At 57.4% G+C, this 22391-nt stretch overlaps 1 protein-coding gene across 3 annotated transcripts in view; it reads right to left on the reverse strand.

Moving 5' to 3' along the window:
- Positions 1-371: 371 nt before the first annotated feature.
- ITGA11 (integrin subunit alpha 11) overlaps positions 372-22391 on the reverse strand; it is a 111762-nt gene continuing 89742 nt past the window's right edge. Inside the window, exons 16-30 of one of the 3 annotated variants that reach the window (XM_034993718.1) lie at positions 21762-21928; positions 20337-20479; positions 18613-18723; positions 15699-15784; positions 14686-14893; positions 12500-12598; positions 10954-11030; positions 10280-10369; positions 9306-9396; positions 7719-7832; positions 7420-7506; positions 5933-6043; positions 5726-5821; positions 2379-2492; positions 372-1668 (exon numbers count right to left, since the gene is read on the reverse strand). In XM_034993718.1, coding sequence (XP_034849609.1) covers positions 1597-1668; positions 2379-2492; positions 5726-5821; positions 5933-6043; positions 7420-7506; positions 7719-7832; positions 9306-9396; positions 10280-10369; positions 10954-11030; positions 12500-12598; positions 14686-14893; positions 15699-15784; positions 18613-18723; positions 20337-20479; positions 21762-21928 — 1666 coding nt within the window. In that variant the 3' untranslated portion in view covers positions 372-1596. Of the gene's footprint in view, positions 1669-2378; positions 2493-3437; positions 5322-5725; positions 5822-5932; positions 6044-7419; positions 7507-7718; positions 7833-9305; positions 9899-10279; positions 10370-10953; positions 11031-12499; positions 12599-14685; positions 14894-15698; positions 15785-18612; positions 18724-20336; positions 20480-21761; positions 21929-22391 lie in introns of those variants that run through there. The other 2 variants (XM_034993719.1, XM_034993720.1) reach the window with 2 other exon arrangements.

Here is a 22391-nt window from a genome sequence, read left to right on the forward strand (position 1 = left end):
CACTGAAATGTTAGCCTGGAGAAATCTAGGAGGCCAGAGAAGGAAGGGCTGGAACTAAGGGCTAGACGCTTCAACCATCCAAACAGTGAAGATGGACCTGGTGGTCTTGCGAGGGAGGAAGTGCTCCATCACCGCAGATGTCCATCCCAGACCAGGCAGCCATTTGGCGGGGATGGTGTAGGGAGCGAAGGGTGGACAAGCCCCTTCTCAACATTTAGAGATAATGCGAAAACAGGAGGGGCCCCGCAACTACCTCCTTTGCTTCAGAGAGAAGAGGTTGGTTCCCCAGGACATGCCCTTCCCCCAGAATGGGATGACAGCACCTTGGTTGTTTTCAATCCCTGTATTTTTTTTTTTTTTAATTTTTAAAAATATTTACGACAGTAAAGGTCGTACTATGTGACAGGGGGACAGATGCCTTTGATGCATCCCCCTTTCATTTCTACCTCAAAACAAGATTAAGGCATAAATTACTCGCTGGGCACCGGGCGTGCCTGTTGTCCTCAAGGCGCCGTCACTGGTGGTACCACTTGTCCCGTGGGCCAGCGGATCAGATATTTGCCACCGAGGTTGCACAGACTCCGGTGTCCCTACACCGGCTTTACCCAGTGCCTTCCAGAGAGGACCCCTCAGCAGCGCCGGCTGAGCCCTTCTCTCGTGCACGGTGGGCGGAAGGGAGGGATGGGAGGCTGTGTGTGTGTGCGTGTGTGTGTGTGCGTGCGTGTGTGTGCATGTGTGTGCGCGCCCTCGCGCTCGCGCAGGGCGGTGGGTGACGCAGGGAGGGGAGGCTCCGCCCCGCTCCCCCGGGAAGACCAAGTGGGGACGCGGGACGCAGGGAGTGCGTGTGCGCGCGCTCCCGCTGGGCACTAGGAACAAAACCGGCTGGCGGGGTGCGCGGGGGTGCGCGGGGGGTGGAGGGCCCGCCTGCCTCCCCATCTCGGGGGTGGGCGCCCCATGTTCTGCGTCCCAGGTGCCCGTCCATCACAGTCTCCGCGTCCCAGGGTCCTTCTTCATCCCTAGCCAGCAGCTGTCACCATCGAGCCCTTGGGCCCTGGTTCATTCAGGGGCAGCCCCGGGGACCTATCCTGTCCGAGGAAGGGGCGAGCGGGACTCGGAGCCTTGAGCAGTGCGGGGGGTGGGAGGACAGCACAGAATGCAGATCTGCTGCCCCCCCACCCCCCCAGGGTCCTTCTGGGACTCGAGGCCTGGAGTGTGCTGAGTGGGTTTGCAGGGCAGTCTTCCTCTCCCTGTTTCTTCTGAGGATGGGACGGGATGGCTGGAATTCCTAGCACCTTAGTGGCCGGGGCAGCAAATGCCCCCACAGAGCCTGGGGGAGGCTTTGGGGTGCCGTGGGAGGGGTCCCTCTAAATCACCAGGGCTCTGTGTTGGAGGTATCTGGGCCTCCCACTAGAGCAACCCCTCTTAACACTGGCTTGAGTTCCTTTCAGAGGGTGCAGCCTTGGTCTCTCAGGAGATGAGGTCAAGTGCAAAGCGAGCTGGCGGTCTTCACCCCTACTCAGTGGGCCCTGGGCCTGGGCCTGCACACTGCCTGGACTGGCGTCCTGGCCCCCATCGACTTGCAGCCTCCTCTGAGCCTCATTCCAGCACTTTGGGGGTGGGGTCCAGGCCAGGCTCCCTCCTGCGCTTGGCACTTTTAAAGAAGCCGAGCTGTGGGCGGCAAAGGGAGAAGTCTCAGCGGTGGGCAGGGCGGACAAGGCCTGTCTCCCCTCCCTGCTTCCCCTTCACTGACCCTCCTAAGGCTTCTTCCCGAATACCCCAGCTAACACGGACCCAGCTAACACCCCCAACCCCCAGCCCAGCAGGACTCCCTTGGTGGGCTGCACAGTGGGCCACTTAATTGGTGAGGTGGGGGGGGGCTGCAATGGAGTGGATGGAGCCTGGGTCAGGAGGCAAGAAGTCGTGCTGTGTGACCCTGTCCCGGTCAACACCCCTCTCTGGGCCTCCCTCCCCTCATCTATAATAGGAGGAGGTTGAGACCAGGGGCTCTCCACCTGAGGCTCAAAGATGGAGAAGGCTTTGGGGGGCTTGCTGGCAGCCTGACACTGTTCGAGAAATTTTGTGGCTCTGTGTGCTCGCTTCTTTTTCTAATAAGAGGAGACCTAGCTTTCATCAGGTTCCTAAAGGGACCCTCAGAAGGGTCAGAGCCACAGGTTGCGGGTCCTCTGGTGGCCCTAGCCAAGCTGTCCCCTTGTGGTGAGAGATGGATGTTTCGGTAGGAGGCAAGTTCTAGCGAGGAGGCTGGGTGGGCACCAGCTCCCATGGGGAGAACGTGGGGACTGGCCCCAGAGGCTAGAGCCCCTGGCCTGGGCCAACCTGCCAGGACGCTGTTCCCCACCACCTGCCTGCTGGGGCCTCACCTTCCATAGTGCCAGGACCAGCAGGGCCAGCAGCAGGAGGCCCCCCAGCGTGCTGCCCACAATGATCCAGATCGGGATCTGCCAGTCTTCTTGCTTGGAGATCTCAAATGTGATCTGCAAGGGGAGGAGGGCGCCAGGTCAGCAGCATTACTGTTCCGGGGCCCCGGGGGCAGCCAGGCGTCAGGGGATAGCTTACACCTGGTGGCATCTGCTGGAGGGATGGGTGGCACCCGGCCTGCAGAGGCCCCAGAGCCCCCAGCCCTTGCACAACAGACACGGGACTTAAGGGACCCAGGTGATCCTGCCTCCTCTTTGAGACACTTTCCGCCTTTGGCCTCGGGTCACTCTCCACTCCCCCTGGATTCTCCTACCACGTGGGCTACTTTTTCTTATTTTCTCTCCTGCTTCATCACCTCCCAAACTTCTAAATTTTGGTGTGTCCCGTGGCTCTGTCCTTGGACTTCTGCTTTAACCGACAGTCACTTCCTGGTGAGCTCGGGGCCGTATTCCCTGGTAGGCACCATGGGCCCAGGCCCCTTCGTGCTTTTAGGGGCCCTTGAAAATGTTCTATAATTTCTTTTAAAATTAGAAGAAGAAAAAATATATAATCTTGCTTGGATTATGTTTGTCTTTATGTGGACACTGCCATAAAATAATAATTTAAATTAATTTTTTAAGGAGGAAGGGGCTCCGAGGGCAAAGGTGCTCAGGGCCATAGAGGGCTTAACGCAGCCCTGGACAAACTCCCTCCAACGCAGGGCTTTTCCATCTCCCCGCGGACTGCTGTCACCTGGCCTCTCCGCTAAATTCCAGACTCATATGCTACCGTCTCCTGGCCTGCTTGGTGTCTTTAGCAGGTCCCCAAACAGACTCTTGATCCCACTCCTCACCCTCAAACCTCTTCCTTCACCGCCTTTCCCACGGAAGCAAATGGCCGCACTGTTCTTTCTTGCTGTTGCTCAGGCCGGAAACTTCGTAATCGGCACTGACTCCAGCAAAGTCTGGCCGTTCTACCTTGGAAGCACCGAGAATGTGGCCAGACGTCCCCCTCCAGGGCTACCTCCTTGGACGAGCACCCTCCTCTTGCCCTGGAGACCGTAAGAGACTGCCTCCCAGCCTCTGAGTCGCCCTCTGCAGTCTGTTCTCGGCATGGCAGCCGGAGGAAGGCAGATTTATTCTCTGCTCTGCTCCGAGCCTCCAGCTCAGAATGGAAAATAAGAGTCGCTGTCCTGGCCCGCAAGGCCCTATACTCTCTGGCTCTGCTCACCTCGCTGGCCCCATCTCCTCCTCTCCCCATCGCTCTCTCTCCTCCAGCCCTCCAGCTACCCGGACTCCAACGTGCCAAGCACACGCACACTGCAGGGTCTTGTCCTTGCTGTCCCTTCTGCTGGCATGGCTCCCCCACCCTGCCCCAGATAGCCACATGACACCCCCGTTCTTCATGCTCTCTGTCTGATGTCAGTTTATCGGGAAGGCTCTTCCCAATCTCCTCGTATAAAATAGCACCCCCCACCCCCCAGTCTCCACCCTTTGGTGCCTGTTGTTTTTCTGGGCAGACCTCATCACTTGACACTGATATATTCCTGTGTCTTGCCATTCTTCCCATCTAGAATGTCAGCTTTGTCTGTGTTGGTCACTGTTCTGTCTTCAGGGGCTGGGACAGAGGAGGAGCTCAGACAACATGGCGGATGACTGAATGAGTGATCCCCCCTGGCTTGGCCACCGACTCACTGTTCATTCAACTTGAAGCCAGTCAGGGCCCCCTCTCTGCCTTATTTCCCACAGCCTCAGTTTCCATATCTGAAAAATGGGGGGGAGCGTAACTCACAGTGCTTTGAGGAGTGAGCCAGAGCGCATGCCACGTGTCTGTTACAGGGCCTGGCCCAGAGTCAGGGCTCAACAAACGGCCAGTGCCTTCTGTGTTCTCTTTCCACCCACGAAGGCTAGGACCTTCTCCGCCTCCCCACCCCTGACAGTAGCTCACACCAAGCCAATGGGGGCCTTAGATCCTGGGTTGTGGGATTTCTAAAAGAGAAGTGAGGCATCCAGAGAGCATCAGAGGGATTTTCTTGGGGGGAGGTGGGAGTGGAAGGAGAAGGAGAATTCACTTAGAAGACATGAACTAGTGTAGAGAGAGGGGTCGTGTGTGTGGGGGGGGGGGGGGGGGGGGTGCCCATACAACGCCTCTTCTCTCTCGGTTGCCTGCAGAATTCCAGCATATCTCTTCAGATTCGGTTCAAGTGGACTGTCTCCAGAAAACTTTCCCTGGACATCCCTCCCTCTGACTGCCCACCCCCCAGGCCCAGCACCTGTGCTCACCCCCAGATCGTAGCCATGCTGTTATCCTCATCCCCTTGTCTGCTTAAATCATCTCTGTACACCCTGGGGGCCCGAGTCATGGGAGGAACACCCACCAAATGTTGGATGAATGAACAAAGAAAACTGCTCCTTAGGTGGGTCCCCTGTACCTGCTTCCCTTCTGCCTGGCAGCCCCCCACCCGGTTTACTAGTGGTATGTGTGCATTTGATTGAGGTCTGCCTTCCTGTCCATGCCGAGTTTGCTCTCCAGCATCTCCACGGTGGGGCTGGGGGTTCACTTGGCCTCTGGTACAGGAGCCGCTCTCAAGGAACGCAGGCCACGGCCAGTGTGGGGATGTGGCCAGTGGAGGGCAGCAGTGTCCCATGTCCCAAGCCCCTCTCCCAAAGACTGGGCTTTTCTTCAAGACCCAACTTCTCATTTTCTCAGGAGAGCACTGCACGAAGCCTCACCCCCTTCCTGTGCCCTGATTCCAGCCGGTCTGGTCTGCGACAATCCGGTTTTACCCAATTCAAAATGAGTCCCAATACAGAGACGTCTTGCATCCCTTGTTCTTCATGAATTCAGTTCACCCCAGACTCCTAAAGCACAGCGTGTGCATTTCCTTAGATTCGAGGTGAGAATGGCTGGGGAGGAGAGCGGTGGATGGTCATCCTGCCTCACTGCTGGTGGAACCCATCAGTGAGTCTCCCCCCCCCCCCCCCCCCCCCCGGGCAGGCAGGCCTGAGCTCCAGTTCTTTCCTCTAGTGCAGACTATGCCAGTTCCCCTCCTTCCTCTGCTTCCACTGAGGAAGTACAGAGCCTGGCGCCCCCGAGGCCCTGGGCGAATGCCTACTTCTAGCCCCCTCCCTGTTTGGCCCCTCCCGGCCTATTTGTCTTGCTTCTCTCCTCTCCTCTGCTGCTGCACTAACTGCAGATCGGTCCTTCTCTCTCCCGCAGGAACACGTGGAGAAAACTCCAGGGAAAGGGGCAGCCCCTCCCCTAGCTGCTCTGGCTCGAGCTGAGGCCTGCAGGATTCCCAGGGGCTCACCTGGCGGCTGGGATCCTCCTCGCGGAAGATGAAGGGACTGTGGAACTGTCTTTGCAAGGCTGCATTGATCGTGATCTTCATCAACTTGTACTTGAGCTGTATAATCAGAGGCCTTGTCAGAAGCTGACCCCTCCCCTGCTGGGACACCCCCCAGCACCCACCACCTTCCCTTGTTTCCTTGGAGTCTCGCTCAAGTGCTCTACTTACTGCTTTTAGGGACCTCAACCACAGGTTCCCCAGCAGATGGAAATTGATCTCCTGGTTGGGGGCCAGCCTCACGTTGCAGTTGATGGAGACTACGTCAGAATTGCTATGATTCTGAAAGAGGAGGTGGGTCTCGGGGTGAGCGACCGGGTTCTGGGGGAGCAAGGGAGGCAGCTGGCCCAGCCATGACCCAAGAATGTGAGCAGGGACTTGGGCCACCAGAGAGATGGCTGAGCCCAAGTTTTGCTCCTGGCGGGGGGGAAAGGGCAGAGGACGGAGACAAGGAGCTGGCTTAAGGGCAGAGGACGGGGACAAGGAGAGGTGGGGGGCCACCAGAGAGATGGCTGAGCCCAAGTTTTGCTCCTGGCGGAGGGGAAAGGGCAGAGGACGAGCATAGCCAATGCTCATCGCGGTTGTGTGTAATCGCGTGTATTCCAGGAGCAGAACTTTGGTTCGACGTTAGGGAGCCTATAAATGTCATCACCACACAAACAGATTAAAGGAAACAATTGTATGATTACTGTAACAGATGCAGAGAAAGCATTTTAGGAAATCCAACTTCGGGTTATGGTAAAAACTCCCAAGGAACTTCCTGAATCTGAATAAAGGGTGTTTATAAAAAACCTATGGCAAGCATCATATTTAATAATGAAAAATTAAAAACAATTTTTAAAAAATCAGGTTCAAGACAAAACTGTCATCATTTCTGTTTCCCACTGCCCTGGAGGTCCTAGCCAGAGCCAGAAGATGAGAAAAGCAGTTTATAAGGATCGAATGGTAAAACTAACACTGTTATTATTTACAGATGATACCATCTCAACAGGAAACCCAAAGAAATCATCAAATGATCAGAATTTATTAGATTAACCTTGTTTGTGTCTCTCTCTTGCAGCCATGTCAACCCCCCCACCCCCCAGGCCCAGTCTTCAGGAAAGTACACTACGCTCAAAAAAGGCTTTGTCTGAGGCGCTCGTTTGGGGAAATAAAACCCAAACAGCTAAGATGTTTGCTTGGGGAAGAACAGTGAAAGCATGCTCAGAAACTGCTCTCTGGGGGGCAGTGGCAGCCCTGGGAACATAAAGCTGGAAACTAGCAGGTGTCTTGGGGAGGGCCTTGGGAGGTGACCTGAGCTGCCCTCCATCTCCGGGGCCAGGCAGGACCCAGCTGGGATGGGCTCAATGTCTCCAAGACAAGCCAGGTAGGTCCTGGCCTTCATAGCCTTGCTCGGTCTGGGCTTCCCCTTCCCTTTGCTCTTCCGTACCCTGCTGGCCAGTCCACGATCCCTGTTCCTTTACTGGAGGTTGTCTGATCTGCTGTCACTCTCTTGACACCTGTCACAGCCTCGTCCCCTGGCTCCTCTGGCATCCACTCTTATGTGCCCTGCGAGATGGGGAGCTCATTACGAGCAAGACGTATCTTTTCTTCATTCTGTTTCCTCTCGGTTTGAAGCTCTGGTATGGTGGCCAAGCCCCGGGTAAGGGGACACTCACCAGCTGTGGGGCACGGGTCAGGTCTTCCTCCGTCGGGGCGTGTCGGTACTCGGTGCTGTTTCCCCAGATGTTACAGGACGTGTTCACCTGCACAAGGGCCACACGCAACCAGCCTCACAACCAGCCCTGGCACGCTCAGCATCCCGGAGGTGCTCTCCTCTCCTCCTCTTTCCCGAGAAGGCCCTGCTGGCCCGGGGCCGGGGAGGAGGAGCTGAGGTCTGAGGACTTGGGGACCCCCTCGGGGTAGGTCTGTCTCCTACGGGCCCCCTCCCTTGAGGAGGCTCCCGAGGGCACAGTACCTGGTTAGTAAGGAAGTCCCTCAGCATCAGCAGGCGGTTGCCCGCCCTGGTGGCGATGGGGACGGTGATCTTCATCATTACTCCGTGGATAGGGAACAAGCCCAAGTTTTGGATCTGTGGCCAGAGAGGGAAGGAGTCAGGACGTCCAGCAGCAGCTGGGGGGGTAGGGGGTGAAGGATGAGGTCTAAGGGGGCGATCCCCCCAGCCAGGTTGGGAAGCAGGCCCCTCCAAGCCCCCTGGCATATTTGCTCTGCCAAGTCACGGCGGGAGCTGTGCCGACAAAGGTGCGTGAAAGCCCCGAAGCAGCCGGGCTCCTGGAGGCTGAGGACAAGCCGGTGGGGCCATGAGGCTGGAGAGCAAGGGCACTTCCATTCTCAGCCTCTCTTGGCTGTGGGGATTCTGTAGCCTGGTGCTGGTGGTCACCCTGGGCCACAGTCGGGGCGGAGATGGTGAGAGCAATGCATTTATTGTGAGAGCGAATCATTGATTAACGAGGGCTCTAACTGGTGAGCCAATGATGTGCACGTTCTAGCCGTGCCGTACCCCGTGTCCGAGCAGCGGTGATTCCAGGCAGGGCTCTGGACTCAGAGAGGCCGGTACACGGCCCAGGGCTGCGACCATGTCCCAGCTGTGTGGCCTCCGGCAGTCGCGAAACCCCTCCTGGACCAGCCACCCAGGTACCAGTGTGTCTGATGCGCCGTTTCCGGTGTCAGCCTGCCCCGAGCTCTCACGCAGAGTTCAGGGGTTGGGGGGGGTGGTGGCGCGGGGCCCACTGGGCAGACTGCTCAACTGCCCCCTCATTTCCCTTCTTGCTCCTTCCTCACACGGGAACAGAGACGAATGCCACATGTCCCAGCCTCCCTAGGTAACTGGCAGTGTGAGGAACTGCCAAGGCATTTCTTTAGTAGGGAGGGGCTTGCTCTTCTCCCCTTCCTCCTTCCTGGGATGAGAGTGTGATGGCTGGAGCTGCAACTGTCTTGGACTATGAGGTGAACCTGAGAGGCTGACAGTGGCATGTCGAGGATGGTGGAGCAGACCCAAGACCCAATCCTGAATGATTTTGTGGAAGCTGCCAACCCTGAAAGAAGTCTGGGGACTTCTTTCATGGAGAGAATAAACTCTGGTCCATTTAGACTACTGTTTTTTATATTTTTTAAATTATATGCAGCCACACCTAACCTTCACCGATAACATCCTCCCAGTCCAGCCCCATTCTTTTCTTTTCTTTTAAGATTTATTTATTTTTATTTGAGTTGGGGGAGAGGAGCAGAGGGAGAGAGAGGATCTCAGGCAGACTCCCCGCTGACCTTGGAGCCTGATGCAGGGCTCGATCTCATGACCCCAAGATTATGACCTGAGCGTAAACCAAGAGTCAGATGCTTAAGCGACTGAGCCCCCCATTATTTTCTAGATGAGGACTGAGAGGCTCAGAGAGGGCAAGGAACTTGCTTAAAATCACAGTGACTGGGTAGCAAGGGCTGAGGCTGAACCCCAGGCACTTGCAATGATTCTAGACTCCTCCCCTCCCAACCGGGGGATCCTCAGCTCTTGTCCTTCACTCTCTGCCTGGCTCTCTGCCAGTCTTACCTTGAAGACGCAGCTGAAGGGAGGCCCAATGCCGTCGTACCTCTCCAGTGAGCTGTTGGCCTTGACCTCGTAGTGGCTCAGGCTACTGCTCCTGCAGGGACAGAGGACAGGGCCGTCGTGAGCTCAGGTAGTGTGGGCTAGTTGGATACGTGCACGAAAGAGGGCGTGGGCATGTGGCTGGCTCCCCTGGACCACAGAAAAGAGGTTTCCTCTCGTGTCCATGGGGAGTGGGAGGGCTGTGTCAGGAAGGATTCAGAGCCCCAGCAGGAACGTGCGCTGAGATGGCTCAGCAACATCTGCGTCCTGTGGGGGATGGCCACGGGCCAGAAGAGCCGGTCGTTGGCCATCCCTGGCCTCTGGGGCCATCCCTGGCCTCTCTGCCCAGGGGCACGGCCTCTTTGGAACACGAAGGCGCCCACTCTGGCCTGTTCCAGCCTCAGGTGGTGGCCACGGCAGGGCCTGCGTCTGCTTTCTCTGTGGTTGCTAGTCCGACTTTTCCATCTGCCTAGAGGCTCCCAGAGGACAGGGGTGGCCGGTGGGAGCACTTTGCCCTGCGGGGAGGAGCATTTTCGCACGTTTGCTGTGGAGGGTTGCTGGTGCAAGGTGGTAACAAAAAGCAGACGGACTTTTAGTAGGCTTTAAGACTATTTTAAAATCTCTCAGACCATGCCCCCTCTTAAAGCCTGCCCTGGGGGTGGACACGTCCCGCGGCCCCGGCCCTCCCCCGCCCCCCACGGGAGCTGCCAGGAGGCCAGCTCTGTGTCTCCTCCTACCCCCTGTGCAGCAGGGCTGAGGGGGCTGCACTCTCTGAGCCCTCAGGGACACCCCCGGCTCCGTCTCATAGTCCCTCGGCACTGCAGCCCAGCCCTGGAGACCTCTGATCCTATGACGGCCCCCCCAAGGGTGCCCCGTCTTAGGTCTCACTTCTCTCAGGCCTCCCCCAGCCTGCCCCCCGCCCCCCCCCCGCCGCCCACCTGGTGAAGAGGACGTCAGCCTCATATTTGAGGTGGAAGCGCAGGAGGGCCGTGTTGTCTTCCTTGGTGCTCTCGTCCTCGTCGCTGTCACTGTAGGGAGAGCCACGTGGGGCGGTTGGGGTGGGGAGCCGGCACACTGCATGGGCTCAGCGCAGCCCCTTCAGATGGGCAAAGCAGGGATGAGTGCCCCCCCCCCCCAACTTACAGGTGAGAAAAGGAAGGCTCAGAAAGGCTGCATGAACTTCCCAAGGACACACAGCAACTGGGAGCGGGACACTGGTTTGTTCTCTTTCTTGGTGTTCTTTCTGGGGACTTCTCTCCCCGTGGGCATTTTTCCATTTTAAAAGACCTTCCTTCCCTTACCCTCGGAGGATAACCCCCGCCTTGCCTATCTTCAGGGGCTGCTGTGAGGCCTGACGATTATACGTAGGGTGCTTAATAACTGAAGGCTTTAAAAATAGCTGCCACAGAAATCACTCTATAGAGGTCAGGGTATTATTATTTCTATCCGAGCTGCCCGAGAGTACAGAAGGCAGCAGGTGGGCGCCCCCGTGGTCCGGCCCAGCAGGGACGGCCTGGGGGCGATCCCAGGGGCACAGGGAGGAGCTGTGGCTAGTAGGGGGGAGCAGCGAGCAGAGCCCAGCGGGGGCACAAGGAGCAGGCGACGCCCAGACCTGCCAGCCGTGAGCCGGATCTCCAGGTGGTGCAGGAAGACGGATTTGCTGAACTCAAAATCTAGCCGGAAAGCCACCTGCGAGGAAGAGGTCCAGTCACTGGAGCTGGGGCGACTGGGAACTGTGGGGTCTGGGCATGGCCAGCCCGCCCCTCCCTGCCCCTGCCCTGGTTCCCCGGGGGGCGGGGGGAGGGTAGCTGCTGACTGGGAGCTGCCCAGGGCCGGGGTGGGGGGCCGTGAGGGCTGCTAACTGGGGTGCTGGAGTGCTGTGAGCTGAGCTCGGGACCTGGGGGTGCAACCATAGACAACAGCTCCTCAGATGGGGTTTCTTGGCTCTGGGGCCAGCCGTCCTCCCCCTGGACTTCCTTTTTTGTTTTCAACTATAGGCAATTAGCAGGCAGCAGGTCCAGCTCCAGGATCCTGCAGGAATTCCTGAGTGGGGAACTTGATGGCGGGAAGGGGAGGTGACCATCACCATGAGCCACAGGATGTGGGGCCAGAAGCCAGTGGGAAGCCTGCCTCAGCGGCCCCTTCTTCCCGTGTGCGGTGGGGTGAGGCCAGCAGAAGGGTGAAGCCTGCCTCGGGCCACCCAGCAGGTTAATAAGGCACCTGCCTCCTGGTCCAGTGGTCCTCCCACCACTCTGATAGCCCAGTCCTGAGCTTCCCTTGGCCTTGGCCCAGGACTCCGGCCTGGGTCCCCTGACTGTGGTGGCCCTGTGACCTCTGACCCTCCTTGCCACCTCCCACCCCACTCTGGGGGCGTTACAGGGACTTTGCACAGACCCCGTGCTCTTCGCAGGTCTGGCTCTCTTGGGGTTTCCCAAGGAGACCTTGGGGCCCCATTCTTGACTTTTGTCCCAGTGGGGAGGTTCTTTGGCAAGGATACTCCCCCCTCCCCCCAGCCTTGCAGACCCTGGTCCTGGGAACATGCTGTCACTCTACCTGGCTCTTGCCTCAAGTTCCCTCTGTCTGATTCCTGCCCTACAGGCAGCCTGGTCTCAGTCGGGTCTTTTCTTGCTCCAGAACCTTCAGTGGCCGCCCACTGCCCCGTGGTGATGGGCTAGTGCTACCTGATCTGGAGTCTGGAATTTGGAGATTCTCCTTCCTGGAGAATTTGCTTCTCCCCTCACACACCCTACCCACTTTCCACTTGCCCTTTCAAGCACATGGTAAGTGCTCACGAGATGTTAATTTTTCTCCCAATCTCTCCGCATGCATGCCGCAGGATGACAGAGGCCGGACTTCGAAAAAGTGTATTAGGATAAAGGACAGCAGGGATAATTGCCCATGAGGTGGTGGGAGAGTGGGGGGGTGGGAGTGGCAGGGCTCCCTCTGAGGTGAAGGGGCCTGGATGCTCCCTTGGGGTGGGCTGGCTAGTTAGGTCATTTGAAGTCATTTCCCGGGGGGGAAAAACATACTTAAAAGCCATGCTCAGGCATCTCCAACCTCCCCCACTTCTCCCCTCTGTTCATTTCCATTTCCCTTGCCTCCCCAGTGCCTCCCAGTACCCGCCCCAGTCCTGCCCCCACACTGCCCCCAGCCTCAACCTTGGCCTTGGCCCGGAAGAAGGGGTAGCTGACATTGCAGACTTTCTTGTGGAGTCTCCTCTCCTCGTTCACGCACTCGATGCTGCCTTCTGAGTCGTCCTGGGGGTGGGTGGGGGGCACCGCGGGTGGCAGTTAGGAGGGCCAGAGACCCAGGTCTGGGGGTCACCCCTGCCGCCCCCGCCGCCTACATAGAAGCTGTAACACAGGTCCTTGGAAGGAAGCTGGGACCCCGGGGGCCCCGGAGACAGGGGTGGCGGTGGCTTTGAGGGGGAACTGTCACCAGGCTCCTGGGCCTCTCTGAGCTGCGGCCCTGCTGGGCCAGCACGGGGGTCCGCTCCGCACGGGGCCTGAGGGGGGACTCCCGCACGGCGCTCTAGCTCGAGGCTGCTGGCTGGCTGTGCATCTTTGTGTGCATCTTTGAGCATGCATATGCACGTGTGGCTGGAACGGCATGTCCGCGTAGACTCCGCACGCGTGGGTCTGCATGTAGGCCCACGTGTGCGCATGCGTCTGGTGGCGTGTGTGAGGAACACGTGCGTTTCCTTGGGTGTATAGGTAGGTCTGTATACTTTTGCATGTGTGTGTACAAAGTGCACGTGATACAAAGACTAACACCTTTGTATCTGGCTGGGTGGTGGGGGTTGGGGGGCAGCCTGGGGAGAGGAGTGCTGGTCTCCCAGCTGTGAGCAGCTCCTGGGCTGGGGCTGGTGGGGCGGAGCCAGGTTGCGGGTTATCCCCACACACCACCTGTCGTGTGTGTGGACGCAGCCCCTTATGGAACACACTGACCACCTCTCTTTGCCTCTCTCAGTTCCCAAAGCCTTTCTATGTCATAGACACAAAATCCCACGATGCCTGCCCCCTGAATAGTCATGGCACTGTACGGTCTGGGCCAGGGAAGAAGTGAAAGGGGAATGCAGGTTTGGGGCTCAGTTTCCCCTAAATACTCCAATTCAGACAGATGCAAAAGTCTCTGGGCAGGACAGGACTTGGAAGGAGGACCATCACATGGGCTCCTCATCTTCACTCTGGATTGTGGCGGGGCTTGGCGGTGGGGTCTAGTCCTGGGTCTGATGGAGGGACTGCCTGGCAGAGGTTCTGGGGGGTGGTGAGGACAGAAGGGTCCCGTGCCTGCCCCACCCCACACTCTGGGCTCCATACTGATGCTCTGAGATCACTGAGGGTGGAGACTGTGTCTGAGGGGAGCTGGGACCCCACCCCCCCAGCACCCACACAGGACAGCGATGTCCTGGGTTAAGTCGATAATCCTGTCTCAGGACTTCTCTGTGCTCATGCCCTTCGGAGTTCAGGGCCACCACAGGCCAGCACTCAGGCACTGTGGATTTCCTCGGAGCTGTGTGGGGCTGGAGGAGCCTGTGTGGCCTTCTGGGAAACTGCTCTGCTGCTTATTAGCTGTGTGGTCCTGGTCAGGCCCCTTAACACCCCTCTGTGCCTCACTCTCCCCCTCTGTAAGATGGTAATCAAGAAGAAACAGGAGCCTGTCAGGCAGAGGAGGGAGGGAGTCCAGGTTGGGGACCACGGTGGGGAGGGCCTCGGCATGAAGGGAGGGGTGCCGGGAAACAGCAGTGGCTGGTGGGACTAAGGGTGTGGGGGTGAGGGTAGAGGGGGCAGGTGATGGATGGGGAAGCGGGACGGGACTTGACATAATAAAGAGTCTGGAATTTGTTTTGAAAGCAACTGGGCATGATAGGAAATGTTAAAGTGGGGAATAACCTGTTTTGGTTCTTGTGAGAAGGGCCCTTTTGAGAAAGCCCAAAGGATGAACTGTGGGCAGATGGGGTGTATGAGCTGGTGTGCACCCATGTGGGGTGTGTGTGTGTGTGTGTGTGCGTGCGTGCGCGCCCCTAACGAGGGCCAAGGACACAGGCTGAAGGACCTTCCTCTCCACATTCGGGAAGGGCTCAGACCCCCCTTTACCGGTGGTTCTCCCCCTGCACCCCCCGCCCCGGCCACACACTGACTTCACCGGGGTCGCTTTAAAAGCACGCTGATGCAGGCCGGCCCCAGACCAGATCCAGTGGAATCTCTGGGAGAAGCCTGGCCACAGGGATTTGTAAGCTCCCGGTGGTTGTAATGTGCAGCCAGCCAGGCCTCTCGGCTGGACCCCTCCATTCCTGCCTCTGCTCTTAGCTTGGGGCAGGCTGGGCCGGGGGCTGAGGTCTCACCTTCTGGATCAAGCTGGCAAACTGCAGGTTTGTCGACTGCGAGATATTTAGGACCGTGCTATAGGCGTTCTCGCCTCTGTTCTCCAGCACGGCCTCCACTGGGACCCGCCGGCGTGTGCTCTCGATGATGAAAACCGTGGTGTCGAAGGACAGCGTGTAGACAGAGCAATCCTGCACGGTCTTGCCCAGCACCCTCTGGCAGTACTCCCTGCAGGACAGAGGCCACCAGGGGCCAGGCGCATGGAATGGGGAGCTCGGGGCCAGGCCTCTCTCCTCTACTCAGTGTATTTCCCTTTTGGCTTTGGCTACCAGGAATCTCAGAGCTAGATATAGAGACTATCTTGATGAGTAGCCTAGATGGCTAGACGGTTTGCTTCTTCATCCTTCTACAGGGTTTGTATGTGTTATTTCTACTTAATGTATACGTCTTCTAGCTCAATCATATCATAGCTGGGTAAAGGTAGAGGACGGATTATTTGAAAATAAATGACATAAATTTCAAAGAGGACATTTTTCATGATTTTTCCTTGTATGCTACTTTTTTTTTTTTTCCCTCTTCCAGGAGATCGTGGGCACCCTGCTCATCCTCTGCTAGTCTCCTTAGCTCAAGTAGTCTGTCACTGGGCCACACAGTTGTTGGGGGCTTGGAGGATGAGCAACCAGGATCACAGGTCCTAGTCTCCACCTTTCATCTGTTTGGTAGTAAAGACTCCAGAGAAAGGATTTCTTTTCCTACACGAAGTTTGAGGAGATTGGATAGATGAGTACTTTTCATTTTGCTGAGTAAGTCACTGAGGCCCAGAGAGCGAAAGGACGTGCCTGAAGTCACACAGGAATTAGACGCAGAGCCCGGGCTAGACTCAGGCTCCAAGTTCAGTATTTGATCCACGGTGCCTCCAAGCACGATATGCAAGCAGACATCCAGTGCCCAGGGAGCCTTGGATCTACTAGCAGGGAAGGAAAGGAGGCAGGGCAGTGGGGGTGGGGGGGTGGGCAGGGAGGAGCCAACTCACATGGCTGTGGGCAGATCACTGCGGGCATCCAGCAGGAGGTCAGGGACACAATGCTCGTCCTCATTGCAGCCATTCCAGAAGGGCACCTGCACCAGGGAAAGCAGGGAGGGGTGGCTGGTTGGTTCTCTTTGCTGCTGCCCAGCCCTCACCCCCACAGCATGCAGGCTCCTCTCTCCACCACACTGGACATGGGCTTTGTCTCATCCGCCCTCCTCACAGACACCACCCTGCCGTTTCTCGTGCTTTTGCATACATACTCCCTTCTTTAAAACATGGCTCAAAACTCAACTCCCCCTGGGTGTCTTCCAGTTCTCAGCCGAGCCGGTAGCACAGAATACCCACCCCCGCCCAGCAGGTTTTTACGGATCACCTGTGTTGGGGGCAAGGTCTTAGGTACTGGCAGTACCGGATGAGGAAGACACAGCTCCTGGGAAGAGTGGTGTGTGAATAAATAATTATAGCGTGAAATGTGCAAGAAAAAATATTAGAAATCTGTGTGATGAATAGGAGAGGCAGAGGGGAGGAAACAGTTATTTTGGCCTGTACATGGTCAGAAAAGCCTTCAGGGAAGAGAGAGTATGTGAGAGTTTTGAAGAATGACCACGTTAGCTGGGTGACCAGAGGGGCAGGAAAGTCGAGGGGAAGGACGAGCCTGTGCAAAGGTCCTGAGGCATGAAGCAGCATGGCGAATCTGGGAAATGCTGTGTGGTTTAGCGTTGCTGCATTTTGGGGTGGAGAGATGGGTGGGGTCCGTTCTTATAGGGTCTTGGGGTCGTTCCTTGCAGCTGACAGGAATCACTAACCACTGTAGGCAGGTGAGTATCCTGCCAGACCTGCATACTGAAGGCTCCCTCTAGCTGCTGTGGATGGATGGACTGGAGGGATTAAGGCTAGAGTCAGGGAAACCACTGAGGAGGTTGCTTCAGTGTTGAAGCAAGAGATGATGATGGTGTTGGAGGGGTACTGGGTGTGGAGGGGAGACAACAGGTTGTGGAGGGGAGACAACAGGTTAGGGCCTCCAGAGGGGGGGGTCCATAGGACCTGGAGTTCATCAGCACTAAGGGGCCGAAGGGCCCAGGATGTTGGACGAGGTCCTTTGTTAGTGTCTGGAAGGAGGGCTGCACCATTCGTTTATAAACAGAGGGGTGAAGTTGAGTTCGGTTCTGTGGTCCTGTGGTCCTTCTGGGTCAAGTGCTCAGCAAGCAGGTGGGTGTTCAGGTCTGAGGGCTGAGGAGTACAGCTGTCCCTCCTGAGGATACAGCCGAAACCCAGGGGAAGGGAAACGGAGCCCACCCCGATCGGAAATTCATGGACTTTTCTCAACGGTGAGCTCCTCAGCTTCACTCAGACCCACACGCCGCCCCCAGCTTCCCCATCGCGCGGTGGATTTGCAGCTAGGAGCAGGCACGCGGCAGAAAGGGCAGCAGAACCATACAAAGTAGGGCGGAGTGAGGCCATCCGCCAAGGGACAGGTGGAAAACACTGGTAGCCCGCAGGGGCCTCACTGTACCCTTGCACCCAGGTTCACCTCGGTGACTTCGAGTCTCCGATGAGATCCCCCTTTGTAAGCTTCCTGCTTACAAAGGGTGCAAACTGTCCTCTAACCTTCAGAAACATCTCCATCCAGTTGATTAGAAGGAATAATTAATGTGATAAGCACTGCTGCACTCAGTGATGTGGAACAGCTCATTCCCCTGGGAGGCGAGATACCGCAACGCTAGAGAAGCACTGGGGGCCGAGCGGATGCTAAATAAGAATTTGCAGAAGAGCGCTGGGCGGAATGTTTCTCATTCGCTAGAAACTGGCGGGGCGGGGCGGGGGGGAGGCTAGAAATCCAGATTAACAAGATTTTTGGGAAATTTAGCTGCTACCTGAAGCCCTCGATAATAGCGCCCAGATTATTCTTCCTTTTTAATTTTTTTCTCTTTACACGTTCCCTTCAGCCTGCCTTTTTCACTGCCGTCCCTTGGTTATACCGTCAGCTCTCCCGGAATGGAAGGCCACTCTTCCCATTCTTCCCATCCCCGCAGATCTGAATCTGGTCTATTCCTTAGGGCCCGGCTGAAAGCTTCTCTCTCCAGGAAGTCTTCCTGGCCTGTCATCTGGTTGCTCAGTGACACCTCCTCTGAGCTCACTCCCCTCTTACTGCGGTGGGGGACGGTAGTGACTCCGCGCACCAGCTCTCTGACGTCTCCAGCTCTGCAGTCCGTCCCCCACCCCCTTCTCGAACTGTGTAAGACAGCCTCTCTTATATGCTGGTGACGAGGAATCAGGAGAAAGGACGGCAGGTGTGGGGGTCCAGGGCTGGGGGGTGGGGTCTGGGAGGGCGGGGCGGGGGGGGCGAATGGGAGCAGAGACGGGATTTCAGAAGCCTTGCTGCTCCTCAAAGTTCAGGAATTAGGTATTAATTTCACGAATTTCGCCTGCTCTCCCAGCACAGCTCAGGCAGAACTAAACTGCGGCCTTTTCTGTGAGTGGGATGTCTGCGGAGTAGCAGGTGGGAGGAGCATGTGAGTGTTCCATACCAGAAAGTTCGGATGCCCCGAGAGCCAGGGAATAGGACCTGCGGTTGAGGGGGCCCTACCCCAGCTGCAGAGCAGGCTCTAGGTGGTTGACTCCCGTGCTCTGGCCCCCAGTGCCCTCACCTGTACATGAAGGAGGCGGGCGATAGAGACCTAAGGTCCCTTCTGGTTCTGTGATTCTCCAGAACCGTCCAGTGCTCACCCTATGCTGGTGATACGGGGATCCTCGAACAGGAAAAGCCCCGTCCTTCCCCTCAACTTGTTCACAAGTTGACAGCGGTAGGAGAAGATCTCCTTTGTACCCAGGGCGCTCTGGATCTGGGCTTCGGGGAGGAGGTGGGGATCGGAGGGACGGAGTGCCCAGGTTGTGTGCCCTGTACATGGGGATGTACCGAGACTCGCAGGGTGGTGGGCCAGCCGTCGTCCAGCACCGGGCCGTGGTCGGGATCCTCCAGGGAGTACTCCACCCAGAAGGTCACTGGTTTCACGTAGTCAGCAGTGTCCTGTGTGGGAGGAGATGAGGACGGGGTGAGAGGGCACGGAGCACCCGTTTCTGGGCCAGGACACGGAGAGAAAATGTCCAGTTCCCCCAGGCGGGAGGGCAGCCTCCCCGCCGGCCTCAGGATGAGGCCAGGAGAGAGGAACGTGCTGGGTGGCTGGAGGTTCAGCAAGCCCCCACTCAGCCTTCAAGGCTGGGCACCCATTCCCCGGCGCCTCGGCCTCCGCGGAGCCAGACAGCACCCACCACCCCGTGTGCACAGCCCACTTCTCAAGTGGCATTCGGAATATCTCCGTGTGCCTGTCTCCGTCCTTCAGAAGCTCCTGGCCCAGCCCCAGCACTGTGACAGGGTTCACGAGCGTGCTGAATCAATGGATGAACAAATGCGTGAGCAAAACAGGGGTTGTTCCAGTGGTCCAAGTGTGGAGGGTAAAGAAGGGGATGCTTAGAGATGCCTACAAAATCTCCTGCGTGGAACCTAAATCCTGACGTGATTGGCTTCTTTGTATCAAGGCAGTGTCTCTCAAGCTTGAGCTTGCATCAGAATCCTCAGGGGGGTTCCAGCAACACGATGAGGGCTGAGCCCACCCCCAGAATTGCTGATTTAGTGGGTCTGGCGTGGGGCTTGAAAACATGCATTTCTGGGGCACCTGGGTGGTTCAGTCGGTTGGGCGTCTGCCTTTGGCTTAGGTCATGATCCCGGGGTCCTGGGATAGAGCCCCGTGTGGGGCTCTCTGCTCAGCGGGAAGCCTGCTTCTCCCTCTGCCCCTGCCCCTCCCCCCCACTTGTGTGTGCGCGCTCTTTCTTTCTCTCTCAAATGAATAAAATCTTAAAAAAGAAAAAGAAAACACGCATTTCTAACAAGTTCCCATGTGATGGGGCTGTTGCTGTTGGTTCGGGGGACCACACTTTGAGAACCAGTACACAAACACATCGGAGGGGGCCACATATTAACAGACACAAGGACTTCCCACACTTACTCATTTTTCTGCCTTTTGGCCTTTGAACTACAGGGGGCAGGTGGTGGGCTCTGAGTGACCCTGCTTGTGTCTCCAAGGCCAGAGCTGTGGCCTGGGTATTTGGAGTTTCTGGATGGGGCAAAATTCTCATCCTCTTCCTTATCCGTAAAACCAGGCCCCAGGTCCCTGCTGGTTCTCCACCTCCTCCAGGCTGGCCACCCTCCGTTCCTCCTTCCGGCTCACCCCCACCAAGGGTCGGTCTTACCTGGTCCTCAGCATTAGCCAATGCCTGCTTCCATCCCCTCTAGCGACGGCACGTGCCGGCTGACCCCTGTTCGCTCTGTGAGACCTCACCGAGCCCACCTCCCTCCTCAGATTTCACCCCCTGTTATAGGAACAGTGAGCATCTGAGTGCTGGGAAAGACGGGATTTCGGAGAGGGTACCACGAGGTGGTAGATAGTGTGTCTCAGTAGCCTTTTCTCTGGGGCATGAGTATGGGGCGGCCATGGTCCAGAACACTGCACCCTGGCGGGGCCTCCCGAGGTGTGCTGGGGGCTGGAAACCAGCCTGGTACCCGCTGAGCACCTCCTCCAGCTCTGTGTCCCCTTTCTGTGTGACTTGCTCCCTGGTGGTGGGGCTGCTGGGTGTCAGGCTCACCAGGACATGGAAGTTGATCCGCTCACAGTGTTCCTGGCCAGAGGAGAGCAGGACGGCTCTGTTGGTATATCGGTCCCCGCCCTCATCCAGGTGGGCCCGCGGGGCGTAGCGCCTCTCATCCATGGTAGCATTGTACCTGATGCCTGGAGGAGGGAGAGGGCAAAACCAGGAAGGTGGAGCCACAGGTCCACCCAAGACTCTTTGCCTGTCTTCTAAGAGAGCCTACTGAAAGCCAGCCTCCTCCAGGAAGTCCTCCACCCTGGCCAAGGAAGAGCTGCTCTTCTCCCCTCATGAGGCCTAGTGTGGGTGGGAAACTCCCATGCAGAGATCGAGTGAGAAAGGAGAAAAAGAAGGAACCAAAGAGAAGAGAGGCAGAAGGAGGAGGAGTGAAGAGGGGGCTGACAGAGAAGGGAAAGAGAAAGAGGAAGAAATGCAGGAGAAATGAATGGGTGAGGGGCCAGGGCGTTGCCCTCATTTGAGCCCCCGCTGGAGTCCTGGACCTCCCCAGCTCTCCCTTCCTTCACCTTCCTGGGCTTGCCCTTGCCTCTGGGATCCTGTCAGGTCTGGCTCAGAGCCCCCACAGGCCGCAATTCCCACCCATGAGCCCCTCCCACTGGCTCCTTGAACCTAAGACTCCATCCTGGGGTTTAAAGCCTGCAGCCTCCTTCCCTTTTGCTACATCCAGGAAAGGCTTCGTCTCTTCGCCTAGACCCCAGCCAGCCCTCTGGGTGCACCAGGGCCTTGCACCTTTCTCCTTTTCCAGATAGAAGGTGAAAAAGACTGCAGCCACCCAGGCTGGCTTTTCTCTCACCCCCACCCGCACCCCCACCCTTCTGGTGGGCCCTGCTCCTTGGCTAAGAAGCTTTCGGAAATCCCAATTTCCTGCCCTGGGCCCAGTCCCATCCCAGAACCTGCAGCCATCACTTTGTGTGGCCTCGTGGGCCCAGGGCTGCTGCCTGGGCTGGAAGTGATGATCCTCAGAAGTACCCGCCCTGCCGCAGCCATGTGCCCACTCTGAGCCATGAGCGCTGAGACTGGGTGCTGCGTCTGTCTGACCCCCCTGTTTCCTACTCCCTCTCCTGGCTCTGCCTCTTCTTCTGCATCCAGGCTGCTCCAGTTTGCTCCACTGCTCCCAGTTCCCTGTTTCGACCCAAACTTTGCACCCCAACTATTTCCTTCTTCCCCTGGCCTCTCCCTTGTTGCTCATGGCTGCTCACTGCCACCCTCACCCTGGCATGATGTCCCCTTTTGGCTCCTTGGAATTAGATCGGCAAGTGCAGTCATCAATGTGGCTCAAGGTGCGACCTGGCCCTTAAAACCCATTTCAGCAGAAGCCCAGGTTTTGAAGCTGAGCAATCCCAAAGTCCACAAGGGAGATCGGGGCTGGGGGCTGGGAGGGGGCTGTAAGGGAGGGGCCTGGTTTACCGACTGTGTCCGTTTCGAAATGGGGTGCCAGGAAGACGGGCGTGAAGCAGAGGAAGGCGGCCAGGCAGGTGGCATCCCTGCCGCTGCGTTTGCAGTCTCTATGGAAGATGTTGATCTTGGACGGCTCAAAGTGGAGGCTGGCATTGATCTGAACCACCGGACGGGACCTGGAGTGGAGGAACGGGTAGCTGGGGGGTGGGGTGCTCTGCTACCCCTGGGACCCGGAGGGGGGGAGGGGGAGAAGGGGGGTCGCAGATGGAAATGGAATCTGCAAACCTTTGGGGGAGGGCAGAGAGGGGTCCCAGATGTTAAAGTTGGGCAGAAAAGTGACAGGTGGGTGGAGGGCAGGCACCTAGCCCTGGAGGCAGCCCTTCATCATGTCCTAGATGCTGTACTCGTTGCAGACCACACTGACTTCCTTGTGTCTCCCCATTCCATCCCTGGACATTAATTACAATAATAGCGAGAGTTTTAAGAAATCCTGATGCCCAGTTTGCCCTCCAGGTCAAATCAAATCAGAATTGGCATCAACATGTCTGAGGCTGTGCTTCTCAAATTTTAACATCTGCACGTCTCTGGGGCCGTGGGGGGGATCTTTAAAATGCAGATCCTGACGCTATAGGTGGGCAC

The sequence above is a fragment of the Mirounga leonina genome, unplaced genomic scaffold (genome assembly GCF_011800145.1).
Source record: "Mirounga leonina isolate KUSES-001 unplaced genomic scaffold, KU_Mleo_1.0 Mir_91, whole genome shotgun sequence".
In the NCBI taxonomy this organism is placed as follows: Eukaryota; Metazoa; Chordata; class Mammalia; order Carnivora; family Phocidae; genus Mirounga; species Mirounga leonina.